Source organism: Strix uralensis, chromosome Z, assembly GCF_047716275.1.
Source record: "Strix uralensis isolate ZFMK-TIS-50842 chromosome Z, bStrUra1, whole genome shotgun sequence".
Classification (NCBI taxonomy): Eukaryota; Metazoa; Chordata; class Aves; order Strigiformes; family Strigidae; genus Strix; species Strix uralensis.
This window is the reverse complement of record NC_134012.1, coordinates 99032329-99049445: the sequence shown is the minus strand read 5'-3', so window position 1 is coordinate 99049445 and position 17117 is coordinate 99032329. Positions and strand designations below refer to the sequence as shown.

The following is a 17117-nucleotide window of genomic DNA, read 5'->3' as shown; positions in this document are numbered from 1 at the left end:
AGACTGGTAGAACCATAGAATGGTTTGGGTTGGAAAGGACCTTTAAAGGCCATCTAGTCCAGCCCCCTGCAGTGAGCAGGGATATCTTCAACTAGATCAGGTTGCTCGGAGCCCCGTCCAACCTGACCTTGAACATTGCCAGGGATGGGGCATTCATAGTGCTCCTCCTTGGGTCAGCAAAGGATGGAGAAATGCAATATTGACCCCTCTGCAATGGAGCTGGGGCTGTAGGTGACTCTGAGAAGACAGTGAAATGGGTAAAAACTGGGTGGATTTGGTCCCCTCTCTGAAGGAAGGGACTTGAATTTTTGTCCTGTGTTGGGGTTGGCTGTGGCAGCACAGTCCAAAGCCAGGACTAGGCTTCTGGCCATGGTACAGCTGATAGGGGTTGGTGCTGGAAGGACTGTGTCTTTGCAGGCTGGATCACTGTTTGCAGGGTGAGGTGCTCGGCAGAGGCACCTTCCACAAACACATCTCTCTGAAAGCCACTTTATGTCCACGTGGGAGCTATTCTGGCCTGGCCATAGCAGGGGAGCTCATGTGCTGGAAGCTCCAGGACTTAAATGGCAATTAAAAATGAACGAGGCTGAAAAGACTGTCATGAGAGCCAAGCAGGAAAATAATATTTTGGGTTATGCCAGAGTGAAATAAATCGATCTGAGGTACCCCTCTCTTAAATACCCATGGGACTGCGAGCCTAACAAATGCCAACACAGTTTAAGCAGTGGAGGGCATGGTGGGAGTTGAAACATGAGGCTGAGCTTGTGTTGTGGGGCTTGGCCCAAAGCAAGCTGGGTTTTAAAGATGTGCTAGCTACTGAGGTTGTCCTTGTGAGAGGTAGGACAAGGCCCCTGCCACCATCTTGGTGCGAGGCTGCAGATGCCTCGGGTCCTGCAGTGGACACGTCTTGGCCAGCACATGGGATGGGGTCTCCTCCTGGAAGGATGATGCTGGGAGATGCAACGAGGACCAGCAAGAAACTCCCCCAAACAGGGATGTGCGTGACTGGGGATGCCCTGTGATACTGCGGGGGAGCCCAGGGAGGGTCCAGAGGAGCGGCCCTGCCCGGGCAGGGGGGTGGAGTGCGGCCGCTGCCAACGCCACCACCGAGCTGAGGCTCCCACCCCACCGCTTCTGAAGCCTGCCCGTACCTGCTCCCAAGCCGATATTAAGCCTGCTCAAACACTGCACCGCCTTCTCCTCGCATTGTTTTCTGTACCCCACACCCAGCACCAAAATAGCGATAACCCCCCCCCTTCCCCACCCTCCCGTGGTGACTCAGGCTGGCGAGCAGGCACACATCTGCTTCTGATTTAACGTGCTAGCGCTCTGACCCTTTTATTTTTACTCCCAAAGTCCTCCCTTCGGTGCCTTTCTCTCTGGGGGCGAGGGGAGAGAAGAGGAGGGGGAGCTGGATCCCCATCCTTTCCCCCCTGTTTTTTTGGAGCACCTAAAAATTTATTTTATTTTATTTTGGAGCCATGTTTTCACACAGGCTGGTGACAGCCTTGCCCGGATCCGCGTCCAAGTCCCTCGCAATCCTGTCCACTCTGGAGGGACACCAGCCAAACCAGTTTTCCATGGTTAAGCTGGGCACATTTTTCCACCGTGGTTTTTTTTTTGGGTTTTTTTTTTTTTTTTTGTCAGGAAGCAAACCCACCCAGTGTGTATGCGCCGTTCAATAGGAGCCTTTTTTTAATTTCTTTTCCTTTTTCTGGCTCCAAAGAAGAGCAGAACGAGAGGGAGCGAAGGGGCCTGCCTGTTCTCCCCGGGAGAGTTCAGAATGGGAGGAAGTGGCTTTTTTTTCTATTTTTAAGGCCCTGCTGGAAGGAGGTACCCACCACTCACAGGGTTGTAGTGCTGTGCACCCATAGGGATGTATCCTATATATAACCCATATAGTCCCCTATAGCAGTGGCTGGGCAGCTTTCACAAGGGGCAAGGTGGTGGTTGAGGAGAGCAGTTGCAAACACATGGGCAGAAATGCCACCAACAATGTCACGTACCTTGTGGACCCTTATCCAGGTCATGTCAGAGATGCTGGAGGGACCAGTGACCTGATGTTCAGCCAGGCCAGCTCCAGCGTGGGTGCATCTCTGGTGGGGATTTTCCTCTTGCTCTCTTTTTTTTCTCCTCTTTCTTGTTTTATTCTTTCAGAACACGGCGTGGGAGGGGGTACGCGTCACTTGAAGTGTGAGTGAGTTTCCATGAGAGTGGGGTGGTTGCACAGAATGACTGGAAACTCTTCTGTTTCACTTGACATATTCCCCCTCCCACGGAATTTCTACGCGCACACCAACACACACGTATAGTGTGTATGTATGTGTGTTCATATAGATACATAGAGAAGGGAGATATTCACCCAGGATCATTTCCTGTACCAGTGACACCACATTTAAAATTCCTCTAAATGCTGAGGCATGGCCAGGAGAGCATCAACGCTAATGCAGAGTTGTGTGGAGAGGGACCACCGAGGGTTTCCAAGAAAAAAACACATAACTAACTGGATATTGAGCACCTCCAGCCTTGCATCTCCCAAAACCTCAGCAGAGAAGAGCAGAAGGGACCAAAGCCCACAGCACAATCCCCTTGACCTCCAGACATCCAAGGAGCTGCTTGGAATGGGGGGGGGGTGGGGGGGGGTGGGGGGGGACAAGGCTACAAGGAAACACTGTGGTCAGATGCAACCACCCTATAAAGTCCCTTCCCATAGTACCTGCCTAGACACTGTGGTTGATTAACTTGCCCCTGCTTTGTGCATAGATGTAGCCCTGAAAACACCATCTGGAGCCAGGCTGTGCATTCAGTGTAGCTCCACTGATTGTTTATGTTTATTTGACCATTTATCACTGGGATTCCCCTTTGCCAAAACCTGCTCAGCACATCAGATGGGACTTGTCATGCGGCATGCAGACTTAATCAAGCTCCCACCCAGAAGTGACCCAGAGCTCCTGATTTTGGAGATTTACATAAACTCTGAAATTAGGAAGTGTGCTGGATAATTTAAAGAAGCCAGAAAGAAGAAACCAAAGTGAAAACATGGCCCTTCAATTATAGGAAGCATTGAGCTCTACTCTGGCCCTGCCAGAGCTCCTGTTTGCATTTATCTGGGCCATGAGAACTGGTTTCAAGGAAATAGGAGAACCATGGGGCTTGGTCCTGGTGGTGTGATGGCATCTTCCTAGCGTGCAGAGCTGCTGGGTGGCAGGTCCCTGCGGGCTCGCCCAGAGGCAAGGTGTTGATCCACCAAACCTCATACCAGAGTCTGGGAGCGCATTATAAAATGATATTCAGGTCAGACCAGGGTGGAAGACCTTGGGTAGATCTAAGGGATGCTGGGGCTTTTCAGATACCTGGTGCCTGCCATGATGAGTGACAAGCGAGAGAGGAGCTCAACCTGTTCATCATCACATGCTGATGGAGGGGCCAACTTGAGCAACAAGCCCATGGAGGAGCTGAGGCCAGAAAAAATGACCTTAACTTAAATACCCCATGGACTGGGTCCTGGTGGTCATGGAGCAGTGGCAAATTCCCATTACAACCAGTAGCACCCGACTGTTCAGCTCACTGGGGGAGGATTTGATTCATAGTGTGCAATTTTGCCAGATTGTATCTACATAAACAAAGTTGTTGAAGTACAAGGTGCCCGGTGTAGGCTCTCGGTAGCTGGAGCTAACCTGCAGGGATAGATTTGTTGAGAGACGCATAATGTTTGCTGCAAGGTATAACTAGCCTTTAAAAGTTCCCGAGGATGGATTCACAAAGGGCACAGGTGATGCTTGTGCCTCCACATTTCAATGAGTGAATGAGTGGCACCTGTAATCACTGTTTATCTTCTTAAGCAAATAGTCTTTGTGGTACTTCCCAAGCAATATTGTACCAGAGAAATACAGCAGATCTCCAGTATTGACATGCCCCAGGCCTGCTTGACTGGCTTAAACTTCTATAGGAATTTTGGAAACTGGGAAGAGTGGCAGTCACTAAAATGAAGAAGGGATTAATATGTCGTTGTCAGGATCATTGGACACTCTGGAGGTGGTTCTCCAACACTTTATAGGAAACTAAGAGTTCTAGCCCAAAAAGGTCAGTTTTATATAGTATGTGTAAATATATATGGTTCGCATGAGCTCAGCTTGCCAGCCAGATGTTGATAAGAATGAATCCTTGTATGCCCAAGGATTTTGTTTGGATATTAGTATTAATATTGAAAAGTCCAGTAGGTGATGAAGAAATACCAAGCTGAAGGTCACCCATGTGATCTCAATCCCTGAAGTATAACCACTTTAATTATGTGATCAAACCATGCTCACCTTGCAGGGCTCTTCCTTCAGGTAGGAGCTGTCTCATGCATCGTTGGCTCTGTGGAGGCTGGCCAGAAAGGGCCGGACTGTCCCCCTGGGGCTCTTTGGCCATCCCTCGCCTCCCAGCATCAGTGGGAGATCTCCATCTGTGTCAGTGTCACTGGGGCTCTGGTTGGCCACTCTAGACAGCCTTTGTACCAGCGTCCTATGAGGAATCCCCTCAAATTGTACCAACCTGCTCTATTTATGGAGGTGCTTCTGTGCCAGGAGCCACGTGGGGTGATGCCACCTAGGGGACTTCCTCCCCATCCTTGCTGCAAGCGAGCATCTCCCATGGTGAATGTGACCCTCTTTGCATCCTTCCTTGCCAAAGCATCACTTTGGAAACCTCTGCCCTTTTCTACTTTGTCCAGATCTAAGCAAAATCCATTCATTTTTTGAGAAGAGATCCTCAGTTTTGGGTGGATGAGCTTATTGCGTACCTCTTAAAAACCAAACACCCTCAACTTTCCTGGCTCAACCCTGTACTCCCCAAGCAAGACAGGTCCCAAGGGTAAGGCTGGTCTCAGTTATTAGAGGCTGGGGAGGGTGCCCAGCCCAGCAGTAAAACCCCAGTGCTACTGCTAGTGAGCTGGTTCCCTCCCACAGCCTCATCTTTGGGTCTGCAAAGTGGCTCATCTTTAAAAACCCGATGATTTCCTTGCGAGGGAGGCAGCAGTTGGTGTCACCGCATTTTCCTCCACATTTTGGGCATCTTGCAGGGAAGTGATTGAAAGGTGAGGAGTGCTCTGCCCCACCTTCTCGCCGGAGGGGAGAAACACTAGGTACTGGGGTGGGTGGTTTAATAACATGTTCTTCTGGAGACAAGATGTTCAGAGGGGAGGTGTGCCTAAGGAAATATTTGCCTTTTTTGGGTTTTACTTTTTTTTTTTTTTTAATGGAAGAAAAAAAATAAAACCACCTCTCTGCTTGCCTTTCAAATAGGCTTTGAGGGAACCCAACTCCTTCTTGCTATGAAAGTAGAGGCATCTTCCAAACTGGAGTCAAGGCCAAGGCAATGGTGTCCCCATGGGACCAGCTTCAGGTGGGGTGTCAGTGTGGGTGACTTCACTCAGGGACACTTGCATGAGGGACTTGCTCAAGGTCATGAAGCAATAAGCAGATGCAGAAAGAGAGCCCTGGCATCCCTATACCTCCAAAAGTAACAACACAGCTCAGAGTGGGAGCTACCAACCACTGGCCAATGTATCCTGTAGGATGTAACTGTAATATTTTGACAGATTAGGGTAATCTCATATGCACATCTTAATTGCCTCATTACAAAGAAACACAAATAAATCTAGGGAAAAAAAAAACACCACAACACATATATTTATGGGCTGATAGATGTAGGAGGCAGGTCTCCATACACAGGACGATGGGTAGATGCAGAGGGAGAGCAGCCAGCCCACCCCGGGTGCTGCCTCTGCTTCCGCAGCCCGGAGCAAGGATTGGGAAAGAGGAGTAGGTAGCAAAGCAGCAGAGCCAGAGCATCTGTCCCTCGGGGTGCTGAGTGCCCCAGGTAGGGGAGGGAAGGAGTTGATGGTGGAAAATAAATTGGGATGGGGAAAGCTGTTGAGACCTCCTGCTGACTCCCTTTCCTGCTGCGAGCAGCAGACTGGGGTGGCCGGGGATGATCAGTGCCCCAAATCCAGGTCCAGCCACCTCTGGGGTGCTTTGCTGGGTGGCCCTGTGCTTCAGCTGTAGAGCCCGAATCCCTCCTGAGGTTTTGTGCCTGCAGGGACCGAGAATGAGGGATGCTGTGTTGGGGTGGCAGGATCTGGCCTGGGTGGGGGGAGTTCAACCCCAAGCCTCACCCCTGGGCTTGCTCCCCAAACCCTGCTCCATGCACAGGCTGGAAGTGGAGACACCATTGTTTTGGCTGGAAAAATGTTGTTTTGACACCAATAGCAGGCAGAGATCAGCTGGAGCCTCAGGCTTCTTCCTCTGCTGTGCTGAATGCAGAACAAGCACCACATGGCAGGGGGGCAGCCGCTTTGTGCTCCCCAGCTTACCCTAGGGTACCCCCTTATCTTTGGGGTGGCACTCCGAGGGAGAGTGAATATAGACACACCAAAAAGAAATGTAGTCAGGAGCCAGCACCTTCCCATGGGGAAAATCATAGCAAAGAGAAAGCCAAGCAATGAACATTTAAGAGGAAATGCTCCAAGAATGTCTACACAAATACAAAAATATAAAACCATAGAAATATAAAAATATGAAAATATATAAATATAAATATATAAATCCACAAATAAAATATTAATACAAAATATACAAATATGTAAGAATATACATATATATACATATTTAAATATTAAATTAATAAAATATTAAAATGGTGCATGTTATAGTAATGATGTTACATGCCAGCATACAATTAAAGGCCAAAATTGCCACCTCCCAGCTAAGACTCAGATTGTGAAGCGTTGTCCCCACGGGTGGAGTGGATGGGAAGGGGACTTCCCCCAGCCCTGCCATAGCCCTGAACCAAGAGCCACACGTTGCACAAGCCTGGGCTCTTCCTGGCAGCCTTTATCTCCTCTTCGCAGGGCGTTGTTGCCGGAGATGAGGAAGGAGATAGGAGAGGGAAGCGCTGATGAGGAGCCCTCACAGGTCACAGGTCTCCTGCTGCTGGATTTGAGCAATACTGAGACCCAGGGGCAGGATCCTGTCCCACCTCAGGGCTGGCACATCTTTTCCAGGGCTCCTCTGAGCTGTGCCAGTCCTCCATTTCCATTCCTAAAAAGAAATATAGGCAATATTAGTTATCAATTTATCTCTTTCCTATACGTATATCTCTATAATCTATTGAGTATACTTCTATTTTTTACTTATCATAATGCTAAATAAACATTTCTCCTCTCTGATATTTCAATTTTATATTACTGGTTTTCAGAGGCTGTATTATACTGAAGGAGGCTTGAAGTTAAAAGCAGAAGTGAGAATAAAGCAGCCAAAAAAATAAAAATAAAAAATAGAAGGGGCTTTTAAGCAGCAGAGCTTTGGGTCACCCAGGGAGCATGCATCGCAGGCAATTTATAACATTGCTGTGGTTTATAATATTGCTGCAGTCCCTGGCTTGTATCTGGGTTGTATCACCCACGTTCACGCAGGCAGTGAGGTTAGACCTCAGCATCACAGCTGAGACTCCTGCCTGCATCTGCCTACACATCTCCATCGCACTGGTACAGCGGTCACCAGCCCAAGCCGGCGAAGCACCATCCTTCCCCAAACCGGAAGGATTTTCACCCAAAAAGGAGACAAAGCTGAGCTCCCCTCAGTCCCCCTTTTCTGCTGTTGCAGCCTCAGGTGCCTAAACACAACAGCAGAGCTCACCACATGCCGGCAGACAGCACGGGGGGAAGCTGTCCTGTACCCGAATAGCATCTCCCAGGATCATTTTTTCACAAATGGGGCTTTTCATGGCAAGAAAGTAATGAATGAGTTTTAAGCATGCCCATAAATGCAGTGTTTTGAGACGTCATCTGCAGAATACGTTTATTTTAGGTGCCCTCCACCCTTTCTCCCCCCACACACCCTGGTTTATTTTAACAATGCTGTAATTTTCTATTATAAAATCGGATTTTTCTGTTTAACTCCATGTAGGCCTTCAGCTTTTGCACGTGTGTGTGCATGCACTGGTGACATTTGTCACCATCAGATGCTATTTTTAAGCCTGTTAATTTTGAGGCCCCCACCCTTGTCTTGGGGAGGGGAAAGGGGGAGTGCAGGAGGAGGGAGAGGAGGGAGGGGGAGGAAGGAAAACGTCAGCCTCAGCACACTTCCAGCCTCTGGCCATCAACCTCCCTGGGGGCATGGGAACCATAAGGTCATTTCTCAGGCTCGCTGAGCTCCAGAGCTGTCAAACCACCCTGTGAGTTAAAAAAATGCAAATGTATGCAAATGAATGGGCTGACTCTCTTCCTCCGCCCCCCCCACCCCGTTTAAATGACATGAATCACCTTCAATTTTGCCAGCATCCTGTAAAGTTATCAGCTTGCCTAAGTGCTTCAGTTAACAGAACTGCATCTCGAGAGGACCAGGAGGGGAAAAGAAAGGAAAAGAAGTCCATTTCCACCAAAAGGAGCTGTACATCATCTTAGTTTATAATCACATACACCCTGATCTCCTAATTCCATTTTTACTTGTTTTCTTGCTGCCGAGTGAATAATCCACAAATTAGGGAGGATGGAGTTTAGTGTCTGGAAGAAAACCTCTATAAAAACAATTATCAGGGTAGTCTAATATTCTGCTTTTCTGATCTTTTGCACTTAGGGTGATCTGTCAATAAAAGATCAAAATAGATTTGTAGGAAGACACATTCCTTCATGCAAGGAACTCCTTTAACACTAATGCCTCTGCCAGAGAAAAATACATGAGTAGAAGATAAATACAGCAATAGAAATTTAATTGCTCATGCTTATTATTAAAGATACAAAGCCCTAAAAAGGAAGTTGTCTTTTCCTCCCCGGCTCAGGGGTTATTTATTATCTTACACTCCACTTGGAGAACACATTGGATTTACTTTCATTTATTGGCAATTTTCAAGGAAGATTTGATACGGAGTCGGTCGGGCTGGTAGAGGAGCGTAGCTAGTTAACATGGTTAAGCACAGCACACTGTAATGAATCAATTTGTTTCAGACAACAGACATAATAAGTGTGGAGCTAATGGGCACAGTGCAGGATGCGGGACTGGAGCATCAACCCTCAGCTGAAAACACCAGTGCTGGAGCTGAGCGGGGGCTCGGAGTGGTGCAATTCCCAGTTTCTCTCCCCATCCCTGGGCATGGGGAGGTGATTGGAGAGGGCTTCCCATGGTGAGGGCTGCCCTCCAGCCCCCCACGAGACTTCCCTAGTGCAGCAACAGCTTGTCCCCCATCCCGGCATTGCTCCCTCCAGGCTGGTGGTCCATAACCCTTCCCCGGGCTGTGGTCCATCCAGGTTGCACCATGTTTCCAAGGCCTTCACCCTCTGGCTCCCACGTGGTGAGTGTTCGACAGCTTTGGTTAGGTGTGGGGGAGATATCTGCAAGGTCTCAGTTGGAGATTTGGCCCTGTGGAGGGAGGAGAGGGAGACACCATTCCTCTTCCCACAGGAATGTCTTCTTCAGAGTCTGATCCCCTCTACGGCTCCCCAGCCTCCCGCAAGGGTCACTAGCTTCCTGGCCAAGGTGAAGCAAGGATTTCCCTGGACAACCTCCATCAGACCAGGCTCTTTCCATCCCTGAGGGCTGGAGACAGGTGGTAGGGTGGGAGCCAGCCCCTCACCATGAGGTAGACCAGGTCCTCACGGCTGGAGTCAGCGCAGAAACTGAGCAAGGAAGAACACCCAGGACGTAGCAATGGATCCCAACAGAGATGCAGAGGTGTTGTGGGGTGGGATTGGGAACCTGCCAGAGATGCAGAGGGTGGGATTGTGAACCTACCTGATGGTCTCAGCCTTGCAAAAGGGTCCAGAGTGGGGTTTCAGTTTTACTTACGTGTACCCTGGGCTCTCTGAGAGATGAACCGCTCAGCTGTGAACTGAGTGTCTACCTGCAGCAGGGCTGCGAGCTGGGACTCGTAGAGGTGACACTGCACGAACACATGCTCTGTGTCCTGGGGGTTTCCAAAGGGTTAGTGTATTCAAAATTATTCTGGCTGTTTGATGTATTCTGTGTGTGATGGGATTAATGTATTCGTCGCCTGCTGGAGGAAGTTGCTCTCCTTTCCTGGGATTTCTCATGTGGAAGGGCTGCTGGAGCCATGTGAAAGAGGAAACATCTTACAGATAAAAAAATGGCCAAAAAAAATCAGGTTTTCCTTTTGGGTGTGGGCTTTTTGCTTCCGAATTTCCCTTTGAAGCTAGAGCTGCTCTAGCAGGGGAGGGTGTCTGCCAGAGGCACAGGGCATTTGATACCACGCTAACAAGTCCAAACAGGATTGGGAATGGAGCAAGCTCAGCTCATGGGTGCAGATAGCAGACAGCCATCTGTCTTTGGCCGGGCCCTTGCTCCCTAGTTGTCTTCCTCTGAGCGTTTAGGTACACTGTGACACGCAGCTCCTCACTTGCCTCCCCCATTCCCAGATCCCTCAGGAGGACATCCCTATGCATGTTGTCCACATGCTGAGGTGACATGGGATAGCTTCCAGGCCTGAAGTAGCAGGAGGACACAGAACTGGAGACCTGCTACCCCATAAGGACTGCTCTTCTGCTGCAGCAGCCAGCCATGACCAGCAGTCCCTCCTACTTGGGACATCCAGTTGTACCAGTCCCAAGAAACAATTGCGTAGATGTGATGGGGACTCCCTGGCTCATCTTGTTTAAGCAGTGTAGGTGCTGGTTCTTGGCAGCGTGAAGCAATACAGCATCACCCTTTCCCTGTCTAGCTCCTGGCAGGGCAAATCCAACGTGTGCCTGGAAAGATGTTGGCTCTGAGAGGATGTGGAAGAAATGTGATGGGGAGGGAATCATTGCACAAGGTTCCTGGGGGAAGGATGTGAAAGAGAAGAGGGAGCTTGTGGTGGTAATGAAAATGTGAATAGGGTGGGTACTGAGAAGAGATGGATGGAGACAAAGAAAGACACAAAGTGATGTGGAGGGAAGAAGAGGTTAAATCACAGAGGACCTGGAAGGAATTAAAGGTGACATGGAGACACACTGGGGCAGTGCAAGCAGGAGGTGATTACAGAGGTCCAAGCAGGGTAGGGGAGAGGAGGACACTGAGATAAGGCAGGGTTATTCTGGTGTTACTGATTGGGAACCCCCTGTTAATTGCCTGCTGTCTATGTTTTGTCCCTAGGGCACTAAATGAGAATATGGCCAATGGCATTGAAGATCTTATCGGGATCCCATTCCCGAACCACAGCAGTGAAGTCTTATGCGGTTTAAATGAGCAGCGGCATGACGGTCTCCTCTGCGATGTCATCCTCATTGTACAGGACCAGGAGTACCGGACCCATCGGTCTGTCCTTGCTGCCTGCAGCAAGTACTTCAAAAAACTCTTCACCACTGGCACTTTAACAGACCAGCCCTATGTTTACGAGATTGACTTTGTCAAGCCTGAAGCACTTTCTGCCATCCTCGAGTTTGCCTACACCTCAACCCTCACCATCACCACCTCAAATGTCAAGCACATCCTCAGCGCTGCCAAGATGCTGGAGATCCAGTGCATTATTAATGTATGCCTTGAAATCATGGAGCCCGACAGAGAGGCAGAAGAGGAAGATGACAAAGAGGACGAAGATGATGACGAAGATGAAGATGAAGATGAGGAGGAAGAGGAGGAGGAGGAAGAAGTGGAAGATTTTGTCAATCAGGAGAACCTAACCGATGTCCAAGAAGTAAGCTGTCACCAAAGCCCTTCAAAGTCTGATCTTACTGAAGAAGCATATTCAGAAGCACCTAAAGACTTCCCAAATCACTACCCAGCCAATAACTCCTCTGGACACTTGGGCGTCATACGAGACTTCTCCATCGAGTCCTTACTAAGGGAAAACTTGTACCCTAAGGCAAACATCCCAGAAAGGAGGCCAGCTCTGTCTCCTTTCACCCCTAGTTTCTTCCCCCATCTGTGGAATGGCGATTTTAGCTCTTTCTCCCAGCTCGAGGAGCCACAAGTAGACAACGGCCCCTTGGATCTGGTGATCAAAAAGAGAAAGATCAAGGAAGAGGAGGAGAAGGAAGACCTGCCTCCGCCTCCTTTCCCTAATGACTTCTTCAAGGACATGTTTACCAACACCCCAGCAGCTCCCTTAGGGCATATTAAGGCAGAGACAGACTATAGTGCTTATCTCAATTTCCTAAGCGCTACTCAGTTTGGAGGAGTTTTTCCCCCGTGGCCCCTGGAGGAAGAGAGGAAGATAAAGCCCAAGGCATCCCAGCAATGTCCCATCTGTAACAAAGTCATCATGGGAGCCGGCAAGCTGCCCAGGCACATGAGGACCCACACGGGAGAGAAGCCGTATATGTGTAATATCTGTGAAGTCCGCTTTACCAGGTGTGCATTGGTTACCTCTGCCACGCGTGGCTGTGTGTGGGGCGGGTGGTGGTGGTGGTTGGAGGGGCCACGTCATCACCCATGGCTGATTCCTAAGCTACACATCTCTTTTTCCAAAAAAAAAACAAAGAAAGCAGGGCATGATCTATGTCCCGTCAGAAAAAAAGGGAGGAAGGGAGGGTGGAGGAAGAAAACGAACCTGCTGATTTTGGTGGGTTGTGGATCGCATCCACAACTCACTGGATGCATCCCCTCACTGGACAAAAGCTTAAATAAGTAACAGGATATTTTCAACCCTGCCATAGTTCACCACAGTTGAACCAGAGGGAGCTGGAAAACAGATGGTCAAACAGCCAAGGAGGCTTCATCTCTAATGTGCTGAGAGATGCGTTGAGTTGGGAGGGCCATTTAGCTGCGGGATGTAATTAGTTTGGGTTTGCACATTTTGGCATCAGTGTAGACCACAGCCAAGTTGCACATGTTTAGACATGACAGTGTCTGGGCTTTCTGAAGCTGGAGTGATCCTAATTATTATATGGTAGTAGCGAGGTGGGCGTTGGTCTCTTCTCCCAGGTGACAAGTGATAGGATGAGAGGAAATGGCCTCGAGTTGCTCCAGGGGAGGTTTAGATTGGATATTATGAAAATTTTTTTCACCAAAAGGGTTGTCAAGCATTGGAACAGGCTGCCCAGGGCAGCACTGGAGTCACCATCCCTGGAGGTCTTTAAAAGATGTGTAGATGTGGCACCTGGGGACGTGGTTTAGTGGTGGACTTGGCAGTGTGAGGTTAATGGTTGGACTCGATGATCTTAAGGGTATTTTCCAACCTAAATGGTTTTGTGATTCATCACCCTGAATGCTGGCCGCCCAGGAGCCTGGCACCCCAACTCCCTCCATGGTCAGTGGAAGGAGATCAGCACCCTCAGAGAGGTAGATGAGGAAAGGGCATGAGTGAAGGTGTCATCCCTGACCACAAAGACAGCCTGCACGGCTTAGCTAAGGCAACTAACTATTGGGTATCTCAGGGTAGGTGAGACCAGCCTCAACATGGGCTGCTCCATAGTAGGCATGACCAGCCAGATCCACCCCCTCTACTGATTCGCAGCCTTTGCACCTCTCTTCACCCCAGCAGACCCCTCGATGGCAATAAATAGGAGCAGGCTACACATATCTAATGCTACAGCTTGCAACCTTTTCTCTGAAAAGCTGAACAAATTTAATCGGTGAGCAGAGACAAATAGATTCCTGGACCTGCTCTTACTGGGTATAATTAATATCTAATGAGTACAATCTTTACCATAATAATAAACCTTTCTGACAAGAGCATGGTATTTCAGCTCCTGGCTGTGTCTGAGAGAGAGAGCTTTATTAGGCTGGGGCGAGCAAACCAGAGGAAAATAATATGCACAGTAGGCAAAGGCGAGCTCCTGACAATGGCCGGACACCTGGGGTGCTCCTGCATTCAGCCTGTCTTTTCTTCTCCCTTCCCTGTGATAATATTCGAGTGGAAGTTATGCAGATGATGAGGATTTGACCTGAAAATAAATTTCCATGCTCCCCTCCATTAACACAGCAGACACCGTATTATAATGCGGGGAGCATCATGACTTGGGCAGGCGAAGACGTGAGCTGGCTCACCCTGGTATTTGCAGGGGAAAGGCCACTGCCTGGTGCTAATTCCTGCCTGCAGGAATTTGGATCTGGCTCCTGCTGGTGCTGCATCCCCAGGGTAGTGCTGGGTCTGCTGGGTCATCACCTCCGGACCAGCAGGCTCTGCTGGGAGCAGCGGGATGGGTTCAGCCGGGTGAGCGTGGCTGTATCCCTGGCTGGGGGGACCACCTGGCCAGCCCCATCCTGCGGCCCCCATTGCTCTCCTGGGTGCGATGCTGCAGGTGCTAACTGCTACGAGGAAATAGCTTGGTTTGACCTATCACTGACACCTTCCCCCTAATGGGAATAATAGAACTGAGCCCTCCCAGAGGGCTCCCAAAGTCCTTTACAAGCAAGGGCAGCATCGCTGGCTTCGTTTGGGGACACTGAGGCACGGAGCGGTGTTGGTACTGACTCACAGTCACTGCAGAGGTTAGCAGGAGGGTTCAGGTGGGAATTCAGGTATCCTGACCCCTAATCCAGACAGGTTAAATCATCATCTTGGAGGATAAAAGCTCCACGCAGAGATGGTCTAGCATGGCCTGTTACTAACACAGGGTTAAACCCGACAACTTCTACATCCCTCCATGTGCTCAGCTGCTTCTAAATACAAAGCATAGAGGTAGGAGGGCTTTAACCGAAGAAAATAATCACAAAGAAAATTGGGACTAGCCCAACAGTGCATTCTCCCATCATCATTCACGAAAATGAAGCTGTTCATTTTGGTCACCCCACACAGAGCTGGAGGTTTGTTTTCCTTCTTTAACACCCTGAGCAAAGTGGAAATTTCAAAACATTCGTTTATTTTTAAAAGTATTTGGAATTATTTTGAATAGCACGCAGCTGTTTGTTGTTTGGGCTTTTTTTAGCCATTTTCAACATTAATGTGAGAGCTCTCCTTTAGGGGAAAGTGTATTTAAGCAAAGTAGAGTGATTGAGATGTAGAGATTTCTGCCAGGATTTCCTGAACGCCGCCACTTGCGTTACATATTTTGCTCTTGGGGGGGAATCTCATGCTTCCCGAAAGCATCAGACTCACACCCACGGCAGTGAGCGGTGCCTTCGCTGGGAAGATGCAAGCCCTGACGTTCCCCGTTGGATTCCCCTGGGAATCAGGGTGCAGGGAAGCAGAGGTTCCCAAAGGGGATTTCTGAATGAATCAGTCCTTTGCATTATTTCTGCACTCGAGGAACTGTGGAGGAGCAAATTTACTGGGGGAAATAGAGAAAATATATTTTCCGGGGAGGGAGAGTCCCCCAGCCTCCCCATCAGATCCCCCTTCCCCTTTGCATCAGTGGGATCCTTCATCCCACGACAAGGACCCCACCTGCACGTGGATCTGCCACTCCCGACTCCCAGGGACATCTGATCGCAGGAAGCAGGACTTCATTTAATAGCTCATTAATTTTTTCCTTAAACAAAGGCTTCTTGGCTTCTAGTCTGGTTTTACCCTGCTAAAGCACTGGAGAAAACTGCAAATATTTCAGCTTTTTCACCAAGACAACCCCGGAGTGCTCAAGGAGAAACTGTTCCAGCCAGAAAGGTTAACATTATTTGTTCCTATTATTTGTGTTGTGACAGCTCGCAGAGCCCTAATCGCTCTCCTAATGCAATTGCATTAAGGTTATTCACACACACGGAGCGTGGTTCTCCTTCGGAGAGCCTGCAAGCCGAGCTCCCATCTCGCAAAGCCTGTGTTCCCCATGCCGCAGCCTCCCATGGGTGCTTCCCCACAGCTGGAGCATCTCACCTCCCCCAACCTCTGAGCTTCTCCAGGTAGAGCCATAAAACCTCTCTTCCATCCCGTGGAGATGCTGCCAGGGCAGGGAGGATTGAGTTTCTCCCCGACTGCTGCCAGAGATGGGTAATAGCTTGAAAAAAGCTTTGCTTGTATTTACATTATACAGTCCTGGCACGCTGCATGTTTATTAGGAAAAGCAATCCTGCTAGGTTAAACATTACATATATAGGTTTAAATTATATTATAGGTGGGGCTGGTAGCTCTGCTTTTTATTAACATTCCCCAACACTTCACATTACGAGCCCCTGCGTTCATCTGCTTACGACTTCACTGCACATTATCTGTTCGGGATGAAATTTTCCACGCTGCTTTGTGTGCTGCTGAGAACTGATTTCAGCCCTTTTGGGGAAATGCACCCTTGTTGGAGTCTTGGGATAATAGCGTCTTTGAAAATTTCAGAGTGGGAAGTTGGGATCTGACCCTGGGCTTGGCGTGCGGACTGAGAGATGGTCCCTAAAAATCAGCATGAGTTGTAAACCTCATGTGAGCTGGTTACAACATCCATACAGGCAGAGAGCATCTCCACTGCCTGCACTGCCACTGCAGATGCAGCACCAGGCTGGGACTGGTTTCCCAAAGGCAATAAAACATAATCTGGTGAAGAAGATCCTGCTAGGGATACTCCTCTGCATCCGTGACCCCGAGGGACTGGTTTGCAGGGATGCCCACCCCAGGGCTGCACTCCTTGCCCACACCAGCGTGCTGCCGGTCACATCACCGAAAACTATTTCAAGATGCACAGGGGCAAGGTGGCAGAAATTAGTGCAAAGACAGCACCTTGAAAGTTTTGAGGGCTTGACCTGCCAGCATAAGTAGATTTTTTGGGTCATTTTTGCGTTGGGTTTTTTTTTTTTTTTTGCATGCTCACATATTTTATATGTAATAATGACATGACTCCATGTATTCTACATATTCTTAGCCACATTACTAATGTCTTGGAGAGACCATACTAAAAGCCTTTCAGAAAACAGTATGAATTCTCCCACTTTGCTGTTTATTTGCTTGAACTCTGCTGGTGCAACCTAGGCAGCACTCTTGGCTCAGTTCAGCTACAGTCAGCTTCGCCTTTTATAATCATATGCCTTAGCTGTGATTTTTGTAGACTGCAGAAGGAAACACTTATTTTTGAGGAAAAGGAATAGTGATTGGATGGCCAGCTTGGGGAAATATTCTTGCTTTTAGATGTTTCCCTTAAATATTTGTGAGTGTCAATGGGCTGGGTATTATGCTGTCCCATGGCTATATTTAAAAACCTTCTCCAAAATGCGGTGAGGCTGGATGTGTACTGGCCTTGGAGACCACGGCAGGGAAGGATGTGGGTGCAGAGCACCCTGGCCCTGCCT

General features: G+C 49.0%; 1 protein-coding gene across 1 annotated transcript in view; it reads left to right on the top strand.

Annotated features, from left to right (window-relative positions):
- The window catches only part of ZBTB7C (zinc finger and BTB domain containing 7C), a 163282-nt gene that overhangs the window by 143866 nt on the left and 2299 nt on the right, over positions 1-17117 (top strand). The window contains exon 3 of the mRNA XM_074855897.1: positions 11127-12323. Within this exon, the coding sequence (XP_074711998.1) occupies positions 11127-12323 (1197 nt within the window). The remainder of the gene's footprint in view (positions 1-11126; positions 12324-17117) is intronic.